Source organism: Rana temporaria, chromosome 6 (assembly GCF_905171775.1).
Source record: "Rana temporaria chromosome 6, aRanTem1.1, whole genome shotgun sequence".
In the NCBI taxonomy this organism is placed as follows: domain Eukaryota; kingdom Metazoa; phylum Chordata; class Amphibia; order Anura; family Ranidae; genus Rana; species Rana temporaria.
Window position 1 is genome coordinate 15,651,817 of NC_053494.1, and position 20,889 is coordinate 15,672,705.

The 20,889-nt window shown below is 46.6% G+C and overlaps 1 protein-coding gene across 1 annotated transcript in view; it reads right to left on the reverse strand.

The window, feature by feature from the left end:
* The window catches only part of RHBDL1 (rhomboid like 1), a 60,754-nt gene extending 44,744 nt beyond the window's left edge, over positions 1-16,010 (reverse strand). The window contains exon 1 of the mRNA XM_040356306.1: positions 15,636-16,010. Coding sequence (XP_040212240.1) covers positions 15,636-15,674 — 39 coding nt within the window. The 5' untranslated portion in view covers positions 15,675-16,010. The remainder of the gene's footprint in view (positions 1-15,635) is intronic.
* Positions 16,011-20,889: the final 4,879 nt, after the last annotated feature.

The following is a 20,889-nucleotide window of genomic DNA, read 5'->3' on the forward strand; positions in this document are numbered from 1 at the left end:
AGTGTCTGCCCACCCCGCTGTGTCCTAGAGCCCCAAGGTACAAGGTGATCGTACAATGTGACATTCATTATTAAACTGGACTTGGCATTCTTCTTCCCCTCGCAGCCAAAGTCCTCTGCCCGTCTGTCATCTCATCACCGCAGTCTGCTGTCTCCCCGTCCTCATCATTTAAACATGGATTTCATTATCCGGCCTGCGCATCTCTCACCTCAATTTACCTTTCCTGCTACCCCATCGCTCACTATCTGTCACACCGCCTGGACTCTCGCTGGATGTCTCTTCTGTCCTATCACTGCATGTCCCTTCTGTCCTATCACTGGACGTCCCTTCTGTCCTATCACTGAATGTCCCTTCTGTCCTATCACTGGACGTCCCTTCTGTCCTATCACTGGACGTCCCTTCTGTCCTATCACTGGATGTCTCTTCTGTCCTATCACTGGACGTCCCTTCTGTCCTATCACTGGATGTCTCTTCTGTCCTATCACTGGATGTCTCTTCTGTCCTATCACTGGATGTCTCTTCTGTCCTATCACTGGACGTCTCTTCTGTCCTATCACTGGATGTCTCTTCTGTCCTATCACTGGACGTCTCTTCTGTCCTATCACTGGACGTCTCTTCTGTCCTATCACTGGACGTCCCTTCTGTCCTATCACTGGATGTCTCTTCTGTCCTATCACTGGATGTCCCTTCTGTCCTATCACTGGACGTCTCTTCTGTCCTATCACTGGACGTCTCTTCTGTCCTATCACTGGATGTCTCTTCTGTCCTATCACTGGACATCCCTTCTGTCCTATCACTGGATGTCTCTTCTGTCCTATCACTGGACATCCCTTCTGTCCTATCACTGGATGTCTCTTCTGTCCTATCACTGGATGTCTCTTCTGTCCTATCACTGGACGTCTCTTCTGTCCTATCACTGGATGTCTCTTCTGTCCTTTCACTGGACATCCCTTCTGTCCTATCACTGGATGTCTCTTCTGTCCTATCACTGGATGTCTCTTCTGTCCTATCACTGGATGTCCCTTCTGTCCTATCACTGGATGTCTCTTCTGTCCTATCACTGGACATCCCTTCTGTCCTATCACTGGATGTCCCTTCTGTCCTATCACTGGATGTCTCTTCTGTCCTATCACTGGACATCCCTTCTGTCCTATCACTGGATGTCTCTTCTGTCCTATCACTGGACGTCCCTTCTGTCCTATCACTAGACGTCCCTTCTGTCCTATCACTGGATGTCCCTACTGTCCTATCACTGGATGTCCCTTCTGTCCTATCACTGGATGTCTCTTCTGTCCTATCACTGGATGTCTCTTCTGTCCTATCACTGGACGTCCCTTCTGTCCTATCACTGGATGTCTCTTCTGTCCTATCACTGGATGTCTCTTCTGTCCTATCACTGGATGTCTCTTCTGTCCTATCACTGGACGTCTCTTCTGTCCTATCACTGGATGTCTCTTCTGTCCTATCACTGGACGTCTCTTCTGTCCTATCACTGGACGTCTCTTCTGTCCTATCACTGGACGTCCCTTCTGTCCTATCACTGGATGTCTCTTCTGTCCTATCACTGGATGTCCCTTCTGTCCTATCACTGGACGTCTCTTCTGTCCTATCACTGGACGTCTCTTCTGTCCTATCACTGGACGTCCCTTCTGTCCTATCACTGGACGTCCCTTCTGTCCTATCACTGGACGTCCCTTCTGTCCTATCACTGGATGTCTCTTCTGTCCTATCACTGGACGTCTCTTCTGTCCTATCACTGGACGTCTCTTCTGTCCTATCACTGGACGTCCCTTCTGTCCTATCACTGGACGTCTCTTCTGTCCTATCACTGGATGTCCCTTCTGTCCTATCACTGGACATCCCTTCTGTCCTATCACTGGACGTCTTTTCTGTCCTATCACTGGACGTCTCTTCTGTCCTATCACTGGACGTCTCTTCTGTCCTATCACTGAATGTCCCTTCTGTCCTATCACTGGATGTCTCCTCTGTCCTATCACTGGATGTCTCTTCTGTCCTATCACTGAATGTCTCTTCTGTCCTATCACTGGATGTCTCCTCTGTCCTATCACTGGATGTCTCTTCTGTCCTATCACTGAATGTCTCTTCTGTCCTATCACTGGATGTCTCTTCTGTCCTATCACTGAATGTCTCTTCTGTCCTATCACTGGATGTCTCTTCTGTCCTATCACTGGATGTCTCTTCTGTCCTATCACTGAATGTCCCTTCTGTCCTATCACTGGATGTCTCTTCTGTCCTATCACTGAATGTCTCTTCTGTCCTATCACTGGACGTCCCTTCTGTCCTATCACTGGACGTCCCTTCTGTCCTATCACTGAACGTCCCTTCTGTCCTATCACTGGATGTCTCTTCTGTCCTATCACTGGATGTCTCTTCTGTCCTATCACTGAATGTCCCTTCTGTCCTATCACTGGATGTCTCTTCTGTCCTATCACTGAACGTCTCTTCTGTCCTATCACTGAACGTCCCTTCTGTCCTATCACTGGATGTCTCTTCTGTCCTATCACTGGATGTCTCTTCTGTCCTATCACTGAATGTCCCTTCTGTCCTATCACTGGATGTCTCTTCTGTCCTATCACTGAATGTCTCTTCTGTCCTATCACTGGACGTCCCTTCTGTCCTATCACTAGACGTCCCTTCTGTCCTATCACTGGATGTCCCTACTGTCCTATCACTGGATGTCCCTTCTGTCCTATCACTGGATGTCTCTTCTGTCCTATCACTGGATGTCTCTTCTGTCCTATCACTGGACGTCCCTTCTGTCCTATCACTGGATGTCTCTTCTGTCCTATCACTGGATGTCTCTTCTGTCCTATCACTGGATGTCTCTTCTGTCCTATCACTGGACGTCTCTTCTGTCCTATCACTGGATGTCTCTTCTGTCCTATCACTGGACGTCTCTTCTGTCCTATCACTGGACGTCTCTTCTGTCCTATCACTGGACGTCCCTTCTGTCCTATCACTGGATGTCTCTTCTGTCCTATCACTGGATGTCCCTTCTGTCCTATCACTGGACGTCTCTTCTGTCCTATCACTGGACGTCTCTTCTGTCCTATCACTGGACGTCCCTTCTGTCCTATCACTGGACGTCCCTTCTGTCCTATCACTGGACGTCCCTTCTGTCCTATCACTGGATGTCTCTTCTGTCCTATCACTGGACGTCTCTTCTGTCCTATCACTGGACGTCTCTTCTGTCCTATCACTGGACGTCCCTTCTGTCCTATCACTGGACGTCTCTTCTGTCCTATCACTGGATGTCCCTTCTGTCCTATCACTGGACATCCCTTCTGTCCTATCACTGGACGTCTTTTCTGTCCTATCACTGGACGTCTCTTCTGTCCTATCACTGGACGTCTCTTCTGTCCTATCACTGAATGTCCCTTCTGTCCTATCACTGGATGTCTCCTCTGTCCTATCACTGGATGTCTCTTCTGTCCTATCACTGAATGTCTCTTCTGTCCTATCACTGGATGTCTCCTCTGTCCTATCACTGGATGTCTCTTCTGTCCTATCACTGAATGTCTCTTCTGTCCTATCACTGGATGTCTCTTCTGTCCTATCACTGAATGTCTCTTCTGTCCTATCACTGGATGTCTCTTCTGTCCTATCACTGGATGTCTCTTCTGTCCTATCACTGAATGTCCCTTCTGTCCTATCACTGGATGTCTCTTCTGTCCTATCACTGAATGTCTCTTCTGTCCTATCACTGGACGTCCCTTCTGTCCTGTCACTGAACGTCTCTTCTGTCCTATCACTGAACGTCCCTTCTGTCCTATCACTGGATGTCTCTTCTGTCCTATCACTGGATGTCTCTTCTGTCCTATCACTGAATGTCCCTTCTGTCCTATCACTGGATGTCTCTTCTGTCCAATCACTGAATGTCTCTTCTGTCCTATCACTGGACGTCCCTTCTGTCCTATCACTGGATGTCCCTTCTGTCCTTTCAGTGGATGTCCCTTCTGTCCTATCACTGGATGTCTCTTCTGTCCTATCACTGAATGTCTCTTCTGTCCTATCACTGGATGTCTCTTCTGTCCTATCACTGAATGTCTCTTCTGTCCTATCACTGGATGTCTCTTCTGTCCTATCACTGGATGTCTCTTCTGTCCTATCACTGAATGTCCCTTCTGTCCTATCACTGGATGTCTCTTCTGTCCTATCACTGAATGTCTCTTCTGTCCTATCACTGGACGTCCCTTCTGTCCTGTCACTGAACGTCTCTTCTGTCCTATCACTGAACGTCCCTTCTGTCCTATCACTGGATGTCTCTTCTGTCCTATCACTGGATGTCTCTTCTGTCCTATCACTGAATGTCCCTTCTGTCCTATCACTGGATGTCTCTTCTGTCCTATCACTGAATGTCTCTTCTGTCCTATCACTGGACGTCCCTTCTGTCCTATCACTAGACGTCCCTTCTGTCCTATCACTGGATGTCCCTACTGTCCTATCACTGGATGTCCCTTCTGTCCTATCACTGGATGTCTCTTCTGTCCTATCACTGGATGTCTCTTCTGTCCTATCACTGGACGTCCCTTCTGTCCTATCACTGGATGTCTCTTCTGTCCTATCACTGGATGTCTCTTCTGTCCTATCACTGGATGTCTCTTCTGTCCTATCACTGGACGTCTCTTCTGTCCTATCACTGGATGTCTCTTCTGTCCTATCACTGGACGTCTCTTCTGTCCTATCACTGGACGTCTCTTCTGTCCTATCACTGGACGTCCCTTCTGTCCTATCACTGGATGTCTCTTCTGTCCTATCACTGGATGTCTCTTCTGTCCTATCACTGAATGTCCCTTCTGTCCTATCACTGGATGTCTCTTCTGTCCTATCACTGAATGTCTCTTCTGTCCTATCACTGGACGTTCCTTCTGTCCTATCACTGGATGTCCCTTCTGTCCTTTCAGTGGATGTCCCTTCTGTCCTATCACTGGATGTCTCTTCTGTCCTATCACTGGATGTCTCTTCTGCAGGGCCGCCATCAGGGGGGTACAGGCATTACACCTGTAAGGGGCCCAGGGGTCCCCAGGGGCCCGGATGGCAACCCCCTTTAAAAAAAAAAAAAATTTTTATTTTTTTTTTTTTTTTTTTTTTAGGGCAAATTTTTTTTTTAGAGGTCCGGAGGTCCCCAGGGGCCCGGAGGCCCCGGATGGCAACCCCCCTTTTTTTATTTATTTTTTATAAAAAAAAATATTTTTTATATATACTTTTATTTTATTTTTTAATAAAGAGCCATTTTTTTTTAGAGGTCCGGAGGTCCCCATATATATATAATATTATTATTATTATTATTATTATTATTATTATTATTATTAAAGGGCCCTGAGGTCCCCAGGGCCCTGGATGGCAACCCCCCCTTTTTTTTCATAAATGCTTATTTTTAATTATATATATATATATATATATATATATATATATATATATATATATATATACCGTATTTTCCGGCGTATAAGACGACTTTCTGGATGCAAAAAAATGCATCCAAAGTCGGGGGTCGTCTTATACGCCGGGTACAGTCTCAGTACTCACTTTTTTCCCCCAGCGCTGACAGTGTCCCATGCTGCGATCGCGATCGTGAAGGATTTCAAAGCCGCGCCTTCACTGCAGAGTGTTCTGTGATAGGATGAACAAAAATCTTCCCAGCAACGCCTCTGTTCTTTGTTCCTCCTATCACAGATGCCTTCTCATCCTCGGACGAGATGAGAAGACGTCCGTGATAGGCGGGAAACATAACAGAGGCGCTGCTGGGAAGATTTTTGTTCATCCTATCACAGAACACTCTGCAGTGAAGGCGCGGCTTTGAAATCCTTCACGATCGCGATCGCAGCATGGGACACTGTCAGCGCTGGGGGAAAAAGTGAGTGTTATTGCACTGGGGGGGCAACAAGTTCAGGCACAGTGGGGGCAAGTGATGGCACAATGGCAATGTGAGGGGCAAGTGATGGCAATGTGGGGGCATGTAATGGCACAATGGCAATGTGGGGGCATGTAATGGCACAATGGCAATGTGGGGGCATGTAATGGCACAATGGCACAGTCTGGGCATGTAATGTAATGGCACAGTCTGGGCATGTAATGTAATGGCACAGTGAGTAATGTAATGGCACAGTCTGGGCATGTAATGTAATGGCACAGTGAGTAATGTAATGGTACAGTCTGGGCATGTAATGTAATGGCACAGTGAGTAATGTAATGGCACAGTCTGGGCATGTAATGTAATGGCACAGTGAGGAATGTAATGTAATGGCACAGTGAGATTTGAAAAAGCCTGTTTCTGTCAGCGGTTCTGGCTACCCCTCAGCTTCCAGAAAGACAGTAAGAAGGGGGTAGTCTTATACAGTGAGTATATCCCAAAATCAAAATTTTTCCTGGAAAATTAGGGGGTCGTCTTATACGCCGGGTCGTCTTATACGCCGGAAAATACGGTATATACACATATATATATATATATATATATATATATATATATATTTTTATTATTATTATTATTAAAGGGCCCAGAGGTTTTTTTTTTTCATTTTTATTAAAGGGCCCAGAGGTCCTGGATGGCAACCCCCCTTTTTTGCAATTTCTTTATTATATATATATATATATATATATATATATATATATATATATATATATATATACACACACACATACATTTATGTATATATATTATTAAAGGGCCCAGAGGTCCCCAGGGCCCCAGATGGCAACCCCCTTTTTTAAAAAAAATATATATATTTTTTTATATATATTTTTAATTTTTATTAAAGGGCCCAGAGGTCCCCAGGGCCCCGGATGGCTACCCCCCTTTTTGTATATATTTTTTTCTTTATTTCTTCGTTTTTGTGTAAAGGCCCCCCCCGCTTCTCAATTTATGGCGGCAGCACCCCCCCCCCCCCCGGGTTCTCTGCTCCAGGGGGCCCATGCCTGAAGCTGTGTAAGGGGCCCCATAATTCCTGATGGCGGCCCTGCTCTTCTGTCCTATCACTGGATGTCCCTTCTGTCCTATCACTGGATGTCCCTTCTGTCCTTTCATTGGATGTCCCTTCTGTCCTATCACTGGATGTCTCTTCTGTCCTATCACTGGATGTCTCTTCTGTCCTATCACTGGATGTCCCTTCTGTCCTATCACTGGAAGTCCCTTCTGTCCTATCAATGCATGTCTCTTCTGTCCTATCACTGGACATCCCTTCTGTCCTATCACTGGACGTCTCTTCTGTCCTATCAGTGGATGTCCCTTCTGTCCTATCACTGGATGTCCCTTCTGTCCTATCACTGGACATCTCTTTTGTCCTATCACTGGATGTCCCTTCTGTCCTATCACTGGACGTCTCTTCTGTCCTATCAGTGGATGTCCCTTCTGTCCTATCACTGGATGTCCCTTCTGTCCTATCACTGGACATCTCTTTTGTCCTATCACTGGATGTCCCTTCTGTCCTATCACTGGATGTCTCTTCTGTCCCATCACTGGACGTCCCTTCTGTCCTATCACTGGACGTCCCTTCTGTCCTATCACTGGATGTCCCTTCTGTCCTATCACTGGATGTCCCTTCTGTCCTATCACTAGACGTCCCTTCTGTCCTATCACTGGATGTCCCTTCTGTCCTATCACTGGATGTCCCTTCTGTCCTATCACTGGATGTCTCTTCTGTCCTATCACTGGATGTCTCTTCTGTCCTATCACTGGACGTCCCTTCTGTCCTATCACTGGATGTCTCTTCTGTCCTATCACTGGATGTCTCTTCTGTCCTATCACTGGATGTCTCTTCTGTCCTATCACTGGACGTCTCTTCTGTCCTATCACTGGATGTCTCTTCTGTCCTATCACTGGACGTCTCTTCTGTCCTATCACTGGACGTCCCTTCTGTCCTATCACTGGACATCCCTTCTGTCCTATCACTGGACGTCTTTTCTGTCCTATCACTGGACGTCTCTTCTGTCCTATCACTGGACGTCTCTTCTGTCCTATCACTGAATGTCCCTTCTGTCCTATCACTGGATGTCTCCTCTGTCCTATCACTGGATGTCTCTTCTGTCCTATCACTGAATGTCTCTTCTGTCCTATCACTGGATGTCTCCTCTGTCCTATCACTGGATGTCTCTTCTGTCCTATCACTGAATGTCTCTTCTGTCCTATCACTGGATGTCTCTTCTGTCCTATCACTGAATGTCTCTTCTGTCCTATCACTGGATGTCTCTTCTGTCCTATCACTGGATGTCTCTTCTGTCCTATCACTGAATGTCCCTTCTGTCCTATCACTGGATGTCTCTTCTGTCCTATCACTGGATGTCTCTTCTGTCCTATCACTGGATGTCCCTTCTGTCCTATCACTGGATGTCCCTTCTGTCCTTTCATTGGATGTCCCTTCTGTCCTATCACTGGATGTCTCTTCTGTCCTATCACTGGATGTCTCTTCTGTCCTATTACTGGATGTCCCTTCTGTCCTATCACTGGAAGTCCCTTCTGTCCTATCACTGGATGTCCCTTCTGTCCTATCACTGGATGTCCCTTCTGTCCTATCACTGGATGTCTCTTCTGTCCTATCACTGGACGTCCCTTCTGTCCTATCACTGCATGTCTCTTCTGTCCTATCACTGGACGTCTCTTCTGTCCTATCACTGGATGTCCCTTCTGTCCTATCACTGGACATCCCTTCTGTCCTATCACTGGACGTCTCTTCTGTCCTATCAGTGGATGTCCCTTCTGTCCTATCACTGGATGTCCCTTCTGTCCTATCACTGGACATCTCTTTTGTCCTATCACTGGATGTCCCTTCTGTCCTATGACTGGACGTCCCTTCTGTCCTATCACTGGATGTCCCTTCTGTCCTATCACTGGACGTCCCTTCTGTCCTATCACTGCATGTCTCTTCTGTCCTATCACTGGACGTCTCTTCTGTCCTATCACTGGATGTCCCTTCTGTCCTATCACTGGACCTCCCTTCTGTCCTATCAGTGGATGTCTCTTCTGTCCTATTACCGGACTTCCCTTCTGTCCTATCACTGGACGTCTCTTCTGTCCTATCACTGGACGTCTCTTCTGTCCTATCACTGAATGTCTCTTCTGTCCTATCACTGGACGTCTCTTCTGTCCTATCATTGAATGTCTCTTCTGTCCTATCACTGGATGTCCCTTCTGTCCTATCACTGGATGTCCCTTCTGTCCTATCACTGGATGTCCCTTCTGTCCTATCACTGGATGTCTCTTCTGTCCTATCACTGGACGTCCCTTCTGTCCTATCACTGGACATCCCTTCTGTCCTATCACTGGATGTCCCTTCTGTCCTATCACTGGACATCCCTTCTGTCCTATCACTGGACGTTCCTTCTGTCCTATCACTGGACGTTCCTTCTGTCCTATCACTGGACGTCTCTACTGTCCTATCACTGGATGTCCCTTCTGTCCTATCACTGGATGTCCCTTCTGTCCTATCACTGGACGTCCCTTCTGTCCTATCACTGGATGTCCCTTCTGTCCTATCACAGGACATCCCTTCTGTCCTATCACTGGATGTCCCTTCTGTCCTATCACAGGACATCCCTTCTGTCCTATCACTGGACGTCTCTTCTGTCCTATCACTGGACGTCCCTTCTGTCCTATCACTGGACGTCCCTTCTGTCCTATCACTGGACGTCTCTTCTGTCCTATCACTGCATGTCTCTTCTGTCCTATCACTGCATGTCTCTTCTGTCCTATCACTGGACTTCCCTTCTGTCCTATCACTGGATGTCTCTTCTGTCCTATCACTGGATGTCCCTTCTGTCCTATCACTGGATGTCCCTTCTGTCCTATCACTGGATGTCCCTTCTGTCCTATCACTGGATGTCCCTTCTGTCCTATCACTGGACTTCCCTTCTGTCCTATCACTGGATGTCTCTTCTGTCCTATCACTGGATGTCTCTTCTGTCCTATCACAGAACGTCCCTTCTGTCCTATCACTGGACGTCCCTTCTGTCCTATCACTGAACCTCCCTTCTGTCCTATCACTGGACGTCCCTTCTGTCCTATCACTGGACGTCTCTTCTGTCCTATCACTGGACATCTCTTCTGTCCTATCACTGGACATCTCTTCTGTCCTATCACTGGACGTCCCTTCTGTCCTATCACTGGACATCTCTTCTGTCCTATCACTGGACATCTCTTCTGTCCCATCACTGGACGTCCCTTCTGTCCTATCACTGGATGTCTCTTCTGTCCTATCACTGAATGTCCCTTCTGTCCTATCACGGGACGTCCCTTCTGCTCTAATTCATGCCAAAGGTACGCTTCTGGAAGAATGGTCAAACATTCCCATAGACACACTCCTAAACCTTGTGGACGGACTTCCCAGAAGAGTTGAAGCTGTTATAGCTGTAAAGGGCGGGCCAACTCAATATTGAACCCTACAGACTAAGACTGGGATGCCAATAAAGTTCATGTGCGTGTAAAGGCAGGCGTCCCAATACTTTTGACAATATATTGTGTATATTAAACTCAATAAAAACTCTATTTTATACACTCAACTCTATATATCTATTACTTATACACTCAATAATCTCTCTCTTTTATATACTGATGCCTCTCTTTCTATAGACGGCTCTCTCTCTCTCTTGCTCTCTCTTTTATACACTCAGGGACAGTTCACGCCACAATTTTTATGCTACGGATGCTTTTCTGCATGTGTGCTTTTGATGCGTTCTGTTTATATGTTTTTTTATGCTTTCTGGTGTGCGTTTTCCCCCATTTTTTCTTTATTTAAATTAAGGACATGAGCACAGAGGTGCATTTATTATGTGTTCCACTGCATTATGGCGCATGTTTGATGTGTCTTGCCACGTTCCAGTAGATCCAGTGATAGCGCTCTCACTCTCTTGTATACACTCAATGCTCTTATACACACTAAGTCTCGGTTCACACTGGGGCAGCTTTAAAGTCGCCCACCTTTGAAGCCGCTCCGCACAGCGCAACTTGCAAACAATTTCTTTAATGGAAGTCAATGCAAGCTGCTCCGAAGTCACCCCAAGTAGTGCAGTACTCATCTCAGTAGTACTTGAGTCGCTCCGATTAGAGCGGTCCCATTACACGGAATAGAGTGCGACTTGTCAGGCAACTAAGACCCCCGACAAGTCGCCCCAGTGTGACCCGAGCCTTAATCATAGCGCTCTCTCTATATACAGTATATTATTCACTCAATCATCACTCTCTTTTTTATACTTTGAAATTATCTCTCTCTCTCTGTGTATCTATATCTTTATACATTTAAATTATATATGTATGTATGTATGTATGTATCTATCTATGTATCTATGTATGTATGTATGTATGTATCTATGTATGTATGTATGTATGTATGTATCTATGTATGTATGTATGTATGTATGTATCTATGTATGTATGTATGTATGTATGTATCTATGTATGTATGTATGTATGTATGTATGTATCTATCTATGTATCTATGTATGTATGTATGTATGTATCTATGTATGTATGTATATAAGTATGTATCTATGTATGTATGTATGTATGTATGTATATAAGTAAGTATGTATGTATGTATGTATCTATGTATGTATGTATGTATGTATGTATGTATCTATCTATGTATCTATGTATGTATGTATGTATGTATGTATCTATGTATCTATGTATGTATGTATGTATCTATGTATGTATGTATGGACCATTATCTATCTATCATTTATACATTCAAGGATCTCTCTCTTCCTCTCTTTCATATACTCAAAAATCTCTCTCTCTTTTTTACCTGTCTTCTCTCTTTCTATGTCCCTCTGTCTATCGCTATGTCTCCCTCTTATACACACTTAATGATAGCTCTCTTTCTATATTAGAAACTCGTGATAGCGCTCTCTCTATCTTCTCTCTCACTCTCCTCTCTCTCTTCTTTCTCTCTCCCACTCTGTTCTATCCCTCTTTTCTCTCTCTCTCTGTGTCCTCTCACTCTCTTCTATCTCTCTCTTCTTGTCTATCTCTTTTTCTCTCCCTCCTCTCTCGCTGTCCTCTCTTCTCTTTCTCTCTGTCCTCTCTTCTCTTTCTCTCTGTCCTCTCTTCTCTTTCTCTCTGTCCTCTCTTCTCTTTCTCTCTGTCCTCCCTCCTCTCTCTCTGTCCTCTCTTCTCTTTCTCTCTGTCCTCCCTCCTCTCTCTCTGTCCTCTCTTCTTTCTCTCTGTCCTCTCTTCTTTCTCTCTTTCCTCTCTTCTATCTCTCGCTCCCCCTCTCTCTCTTCTCTCTGTCATCTTACTCTCTTCTCTCTCTCTCCCCTCTCTCTTCTCTCTGTCATCTTACTCTCTTCTATCCCCTCTCTCTTCTCTCTGTCATCTTACTCTCTTCTCTTTCTCTCTCCCCTCTCTCTTCTCTCTGTCATCTTACTCTCTTCACTCTCTTCTCTCTCTCTCCCCTCTCTCTCTTCTCTCTGTCATCTTACTCTCTTCTCTCTCTCTCCCCTCTCTCTCTCTTCTCTCTGTCATCTTACTCTCTTCTCTCTCTCTCCCCTCTCTCTCTCTTCTCTCTGTCATCTTACTCTCTTCACTCTCTTCTCTCTCTCCCCTCTCTCTCTTCTCTCTGTCATCTTACTCTCTTCTCTCTCTCTCCCCTCTCTCTCTCTTCTCTCTGTCATCTTACTCTCTTCACTCTCTTCTCTCTCTCCCCTCTCTCTCTTCTCTCTGTCATCTTACTCTCTTCTATCCCCCTCTCTCCTCTCTCACTCTTCTCTCTGTCATCTTACTCTCTTCTTTCTCTCGCTCTCTCTAACATCATTATTGTATAGCTGTCACTCTGTCCCACTCATTGGATAGCTGTCTCTGCCTGTATCTCTCTCTCACTCTCTTCTATCTCTATCTCATCTCTCTCTCTCACTTTCTTCTCTCTCTCTCTCTCTCTCTCTCTCTCTTCTATCTCTCTCTCACTCACTCTCTTCTCTCTCCTCTCTTTCACTATCTTCTATCTTGTTCTCTCTCTGTCCTCTCTTCTTTCTCTCTTTCCTCTCTTCTATCTCTCGCTCCCCCTCTCTCTCTTCTCTCTGTCATCTTACTCTCTTCTCTCTCTCTCCCCTCTCTCTTCTCTCTGTCATCTTACTCTCTTCTATCCCCTCTCTCTTCTCTCTGTCATCTTACTCTCTTCTCTTTCTCTCTCCCCTCTCTCTTCTCTCTGTCATCTTACTCTCTTCACTCTCTTCTCTCTCTCCCCTCTCTCTCTTCTCTCTCTCATCTTACTCTCTTCTCTCTCTCTCCCCTCTCTCTCTCTTCTCTCTGTCATCTTACTCTCTTCTCTCTCTCTCCCCTCTCTCTCTCTTCTCTCTGTCATCTTACTCTCTTCACTCTCTTCTCTCTCTCCCCTCTCTCTCTTCTCTCTGTCATCTTACTCTCTTCTCTCTCTCTCCCCTCTCTCTCTCTTCTCTCTGTCATCTTACTCTCTTCACTCTCTTCTCTCTCTCCCCTCTCTCTCTTCTCTCTGTCATCTTACTCTCTTCTATCCCCCTCTCTCCTCTCTCACTCTTCTCTCTGTCATCTTACTCTCTTCTTTCTCTCGCTCTCTCTAACATCATTATTGGATAGCTGTCACTCTGTCCCACTCATTGGATAGCTGTCTCTGCCTGTATCTCTCTCTCACTCTCTTCTATCTCTATCTCATCTCTCTCTCTCACTTTCTTCTCTCTCTCTCTCTCTCTCTCTCTCTCTCTCTCTCTCTCTCTCTCTTCTATCTCTCTCTCACTCACTCTCTTCTCTCTCCTCTCTTTCACTATCTTCTATCTTGTTCTCTCTCTGTCCTCTCACTCTCTTCTATCTCTTTCTCTCTCTCCATCCTCTCTCTCTGTCCTCTCTTCTCTCTCTCATCTTACTCTCTTCTGTCTCTCTCTAACATAGTTAGTGGATAGCTGTCACTCTCTCCCACTCATCAGATAGCTGTCTCTGTCCTCTTACTCTCTCTGTCCTCTCACTCTCTTCTCTCTTTTCTCTCTCCCTCCTCTCTCTCTGTCCTCTCTTCTCTCTCTCTCTTTCTCTCTCTCTTTGTCCTCTCTTCTCTCTATCTCTCTCTGTCCTCTCTTCTCTCTCTCACTCTCTCTCTCTCTCTCTCTCTCTCTCTCTCTCTCTCTCTCCTCTCTTCTCTCTCTCTGTCCTCTCTTCTCTCTCTCTGTCCTCTCTTCTCTCTTTTACTCTCTCTTCTATCTCTCTCTCTCATCTCTTTCTTCTCTCTCTCTCTCCTCTCTCTCACTGTCCTCTTACTCTCTTCTGTCTCTCTCTAACATAGTTAATGAATAGCTGTCACTCTCTCTCCTTTTCATTCTCTTTTCACTCTCTTCTTTATCTCCTCTTCTCTCTCTTTCTTTCTCTCTCGTTGTCTTTTTCTAACACATAGTGTATAGCTGTCACTCTCTCCCACTCATTAGATAGCTGTCTCTGTCCTCTTACTCTCTTCTCTCTCCCTCTCTCTCTCTCTCTCTGTCCTCTCACTCTCTTCTATCTCTCTCTCTTCTCTTATCTTTCTTTCTCTCAATGTCCTCTCACTCTCTTCTATCTTTTCTCTCTCCCTCCTCTCTCTCTGTCCTCTCTTATCTCTCTCTCTCTCTCTCGCTCTCTGTCCTCTCTTCTCTCTCTCACTCTCTCTTCTATCTCTCTCTCTCTTCTCTCTGTCATCTTACTCTCTTCTGTCTCTCGCTAACATAGTTAGTGGATAGCTGTTACTCTCTCGTCTCTCTCTCTCGTCTCTCTCTCTCTCTCGTCTCTTTCTTCTCTCTCTCCTCTCTTTCACTGTCCTCTTACTCTCTTCTGTCTCTCTCTAACATAGTTAATGAATAGCTGTCACTCTCTCTCCTTTTCATTCTCTTTTCACTCTCTTCATTATCTCCTCTTCTCTCTCTTTCTTTCTCTCTCTTTCTGACACATAGTGTATAGCTGTCACTCTCTCCCACTCATTAGATAGCTGTCTCTGCCTGTATCTCTCTCTCTCTCTCTCTCTCTTTTCTCTGTCTCCTCTCTCTCCCTCTCCCTCTCATAGTTATTGTATAGCTGTCACTTTCTCCCACTCATTAGATAGCTGTCTCTGCCTGTATCTCTCTCTCTCTCTCTTTTCTCTGTCTCCTCTCTCTCTCCCTCTCTCTCATATTTATTGTATAGCTGTCACTCCCTTCCACTCATTAGATAGCTGTCTCTGCCTGTATCTCTCTCTCTCTCTCTTTTCTCTGTCTCCTCTCTCTCTCCCTCTCTCTCATATTTATTGTATAGCTGTCACTCCCTTCCACTCATTAGATAGCTGTCTCTGCCTGTATCTCTATTTTCTCTGTCTTTTCTCTCTCCCTCTCTCTCATTGTTACTGTATAGCTGTCACTCTTTCCCACTCATTAGATAGCTGTCTCTGCCTGTACCTCTCTCTCCCTCTCTCTCATAGTTATTGTATAGCTGTCACTCTCTCCCACACATTAGATAGCTGTCTCTGCCTGTATCTCTATTTTCTCTGTCTCCTCTCTCTCTCCCTCTCTCTCATAGTTATTGTATAGCTGTCACTCCCTTCCACTCATTAGACAGCTGTCTCTGCCGGTATCTCTCTCATACTAATAGTAAATAGCTGTCACTTTCCCTCTGTGAGTATCACAAGATGCCGTTTGCCCCCCCCCCCCCCGCAGTCTCTTACCTGCCCCTGGATGAGCCGCAGGAGGGAGCTCCTGTCCATATACCCGCAGAGGGGCTTTTGTGAAGGTGGCTGCAGTGTGGACGGTGGTCACTGCCCGCCAATACTCCCATAAAACACCCCCAGCTCCCCCCTATGGAGCCAGAGCAATGAATGGCAGATCATTAACAGAGGATGAATGAAAGAAGAGACCCCCCCCCCCCAACACTTACTGAGAAGAGGACTGAAATGACTGCCTGTGATAGAGAGGAGAGGAGCCCCCTCCTCAGTGATAATACAGATGCTGGATAGATGGAAGATTATTGCACACACAGCTGGGTGGAGGGGATCGGAGGAGATGGGGGGGACACAGTGCTGGTGGTCAGGGAGGGGTACAGAGGTGGGGGGGTCTGGATGATTGACAGCTGGGGGGGGAGATGGAGCTCTGTGTGCACAGAAGTGGGGGTTATGGAGCCCAGGGAGGATGCATAGCGATGAGGATGATGGAGAGGAGGATGGAGGACACCGAGATGCAGGCAATGATAGATCAGAGAATGATCAGAGATCCAGGAGGAGCAAAGCCCAATGCACGCTGCCTAACACGGCTACGACTCGCTGTCACATCCCCCCGGACTGTCCTCCTCTCCCCCCTTCTCACACACAGGCCCGGGGACCGCCTGCGAATGCCAATGAGACGGAACGGGGGTGTGTGGCAGCCAGCAGCCAATCCCATTCCAGGGAATAGGGGGGCGTGGCTGGGAAAGAGAGGGATGCAGAGCAGAATCACCTGAGCCTGGAGGACCATCATCAGCATCACATCTCCTATATACTCATCTCCATCATCATAGAGTTCTCCTATGTACTCCTCTCCTCTCCATCATCATAGAGTTCTCCTATGTACTCCTCTCCTCTCCATCATCATAGAGTTCTCCTATATACTCCTCTCCATCATCATAGAGTTCTCCTATGTACTCCTCTCCTCTCCATCATCATAGAGTTCTCCTATATACTCCTCTCCATCATCATAGAGTTCTCCTATGTACTCCTCTCCTCTCCATCATCATAGAGTTCTCCTATATACTCCTCTCCTCTCCATCATCATAGAGTTCTCCTATATACTCCTCTCCTCTCCATCATCATAGAGTTCTCCTATGTACTCCTAATGTGAAATAAGAAAAAATCTGATATTTGGATTTTTCGAATTTCCGATGTTTAGAATTTCTGAATTTACGAAAAAACGCTAAATAACGAATGAAAGTAAAAAACAAACACAGTTTTCGGCAGTGCGCATGTCCAGTACATATCAAAGATGTTTTTTTTTTTTTTTTTTCCTTTTATATGGAAAATTGTAAATTGAGATTATTTTTTCAAATTTTCACAACTTTTACACAAAAAAAAAAATCCGTCTTGCATCGATCAGCTCTAACAAAGGACGGAACATGTGTCTGGACACCACACAGGACACAAATGATATAATAGAAAAGGATTTATTGGAGAAAGTCGAACACATGTAACATTTATTTTATTTTTTTATGACTTCATACCAATAGTAGATCTAGAAAGTACAATGCTAAAAATAGTTCCTAAAAAGGCACTCGAGGAGGAATTTTTCTTTTACTTCCTTGGTAACAAAGTAGCTTTAAAAATATATCACCCCCCCTCCCCCCTCCCCCCTCCCTAGTTTTATTATATTTCCAGCACAGGACCACCTGCCTGGGTACTTGTTGCTAACCTACCAACATACCCCTCCATGGCAACTCATTGAACAGACACAGCTTGTAATAGAAAAACATCATAAAAAAAAATACTCTGACTAAAGAATTGTAATGTCACATCTATTTCTATTTTCTCCACACCCATTCATTGCATCAGAGAGACTGTTGGAGGTGTCCGGAGGGGTTGCCGGGAAGCTTTCCCAATGTCTGGCTGTTCTGGAAGGCGTAGAGGACGATACCGACGGGGCTGTCTTCAGGAGATGAATCTTCACTATGCTGGTCAACGTGGCGGGTACCTGCAAAATATATTACGATTATTTTCATTGTGACATATTTAAAGTAGGGTTGTCCCCATACCAATTACAATACAAGTACCGATACTTTTTTTTCCAAGTACTCGCCGATACCGATATATTTTTTAATGTCATGTGACAGTGGCACGTGTCAGTTTTTTTTTACAATTTATTTTTTTAATTATTTTTTACAATTTATTTTTTGTTATTTTTTTTCTACAATGCTTTATATTTTTTTAGGGAGGGGCGGACGGGTCAGTGTGTTTTTTAACCAGTTAACAACCGCCCTATAGACGATATACGTCTACAAGGCGGTTGCTTAACTCTAGGAGGACGTCCATGGGGCGCGCACACGGGAATGTCCGTGACCGCCGGGTCCGCATCACGGATCACGGTAAATCGCCGCTGACAGCGGCGGTTTACCATGTGATCGATCCGTCCAATGACGGAGCGATCACTTATAAACAAACCAACGTCATGTGATGACGCCGGTTCCTCCCTCCCCTCTCTGTACCGATCGGTACAGTGTGAGAGGAGAGGGGGGGAGAGAGCGGATGCAACACGAGTGCTGTGGGCTGGATCTGTGACACATGCAGTCACAGATCCAGCCAGCCATCCATCCCTGCCCCATACTGTGCAATACTACACACCTATACTGTGCAATACTCTGCAATACCCCACACTACTCTGCAATACCCCACACTACTCTGCAATACCCCACACTACTCTGCAATACCCCCACACTACTCTGCAATACCCCCACACTACTCTGCAATACCCCACACTACTCTGCAATACCCCACACTACTCTGCAATACCCCACACTACACTGTAATACCCCACACTACCCTGCAATACCCCACACTACTCTGCAATACCCCACACTACTCTGCAATACCCCACACTACTCTGCAATACCCCACACTACTCTGCAATACCCCACACTACTCTGCAATACCCCCACACTACTCTGCAATACCCCACACTACTCTGCAATACCCCACAATACTCTGCAATACCCCACAATACTCTGCAATACCCCACAATACTCTGCAATACCCCACACTACTCTGCAATACCCCACAATACCCTGCAATACCCCACACTACTCTGCAATACCCCACAATACTCTGCAATACCCCACAATACCCTGCAACGTCGCCTATGGGATTTTTAAGTAGCGAAGTTTGGCGCCATTCCACGAGCGTGTGCAATTTTGAAGGGTGACATGTTGGGTATCTATTTACTCGGCGTAACTTCATCTTTCACATTTATGCAAAAGAATGAAGAAAAAATCCGAAATTTGCTACATTTTATAACAGAAACAAAGAAAAATTCATTTTTTTTACAGAATTTTCAGTCTTTTTTCTCTTATAGCGCAAAAAATAAAAAACCCAATGGTGATTAAATACCACCAAAAGAAAGCTCTATTTGTGTGAAAAAAAGGACGAAAATTTCATTTGGGTACAGTGTTGTATGACTGAGTAATTGTCATTCAAATTGTGAGAGCACCGAAAGCTGAAAATTGGTCTGGTTATTAAGGGGGTTTACGTGCCCAGTGATCAAGTGGTTAATAACATTTTTTTTTTATTATAATTTTTTTTATTATTTATTGCAGTTTTATATTTTTATTTTTATCAGCCCTGTTGGGGGGCTTTGGTGAGATATCAGGGGTCTTAACAGACCGCTGACATCTTCCCCTTTGAGACAGAAAAAGGGACTGAGGACACAGATTCCCCAGTCCCCTTCTCAGTAGCCTCAGCTGCACTGAAAATGAATGGAGAGAAGACAGCGGCTCCTCTCTATTCATAAACATCGTAATCACAGGTTACAGTGTTTCAGTTATATGAATGGACACTGATCACTGACTCTGTTCATTCGCAAAAGGAAGGAGCCGGGTTTACCGGCACCTACCTTCGCTCTCCATCCTGACAGTTCGAGGACAGTGGGGGCGGAGGAGGACACGGAGGGGGACATGGAGTAGAACAGAGGGGGACACGGAGAACGGAGGGGACAGCAGCATGGAGCACTCAGGAGGACACGGAGCACGGAGGGGCATACGGAGCAGAACAGAGGGGACAGCAGCACAGAGCACTTAGGAAGTTAGGAGGACACGGAGGGGGACACAGAGCAGAACAGAGGGGGAAACGGAGCACGGAGGGGGACACGGAGTAGAACGGAGGGAACAGCAGCATGGAGCACTTAGGAGGACACGGAGCATGGAGGGGGACACGGAGCAGAATGGAGGGAACAGCAGCATGGAGCACTTAGGAGGACACGGAGCACAGAGGGGGACACGGAGCAGAACGGAGGGAACAGCAGCATGGAGCACTTAGGAGGACACGGAGCATGGAGGGGGACACGGAGCAGAACGGAGGGAACAGCAGCATGGAGCACTTAGGAGGACACGGAGCACAGAGGGGGACACGAAGCAGAACGGAGGGAACAGCAGCATGGAGCACTTAGGAAGTTAGGAGGACACGGAGCACGGAGGGGGACACGGAGCAGAACGGAGGGGACAGCAGCATGGAGCACTTAGGAAGTTAGGAGGACACGGAGCACGGAGGAGGACACGGAGCAAAACGGAGGGGACAGCTGCATGGAGCACTTAGGAGGACACGGAGCACGGAGGAGGACACGGAGCACGGAGGGGGACATGGAGCATGGAGGAGGACACGGAGCACGGAGGGGGACACGGAGCACGGAGGGGGACACGGAGCACGGAGGGGGACACGGAGCAGAACGGAGAGGACAGCAGCATGGAGCACTTAGGAGGACACGGAGCACGGAGGGGGACACAGAGAAGAACGGAGGGGACAGCAGCATGGAGCACTTAGGAAGTTAGGAGGACACGGAGGGGGACACGGAGCAGAACGGAGGGGACAGCTGCATGGAGCACTTAGGAGGACACAGAGCACGGAGGAGGACACGGAGCATGGAGGGGGACACGGAGCACGGAGGGGGACACGGAGCACAGAGGGGGACAAGGGGCATGGAGGGGGACACGGAGCACGGAGGGGGACACGGAGCACGGAGGGGGACACGGAGCACGGAGGGGGACACGGAGCACGGAGGGGGACACGGAGCAGAACGGAGAGGACAGCAGCATGGAGCACTTAGGAGGACACGGAGCACGGAGGGGGACACAGAGAAGAACGGAGGGGACAGCAGCATGGAGCACTTAGGAAGTTAGGAGGACACGGAGGGGGACACGGAGCAGAACAGAGGGGACAGCTGCATGGAGCACTTAGGAGGACACAGAGCACGGAG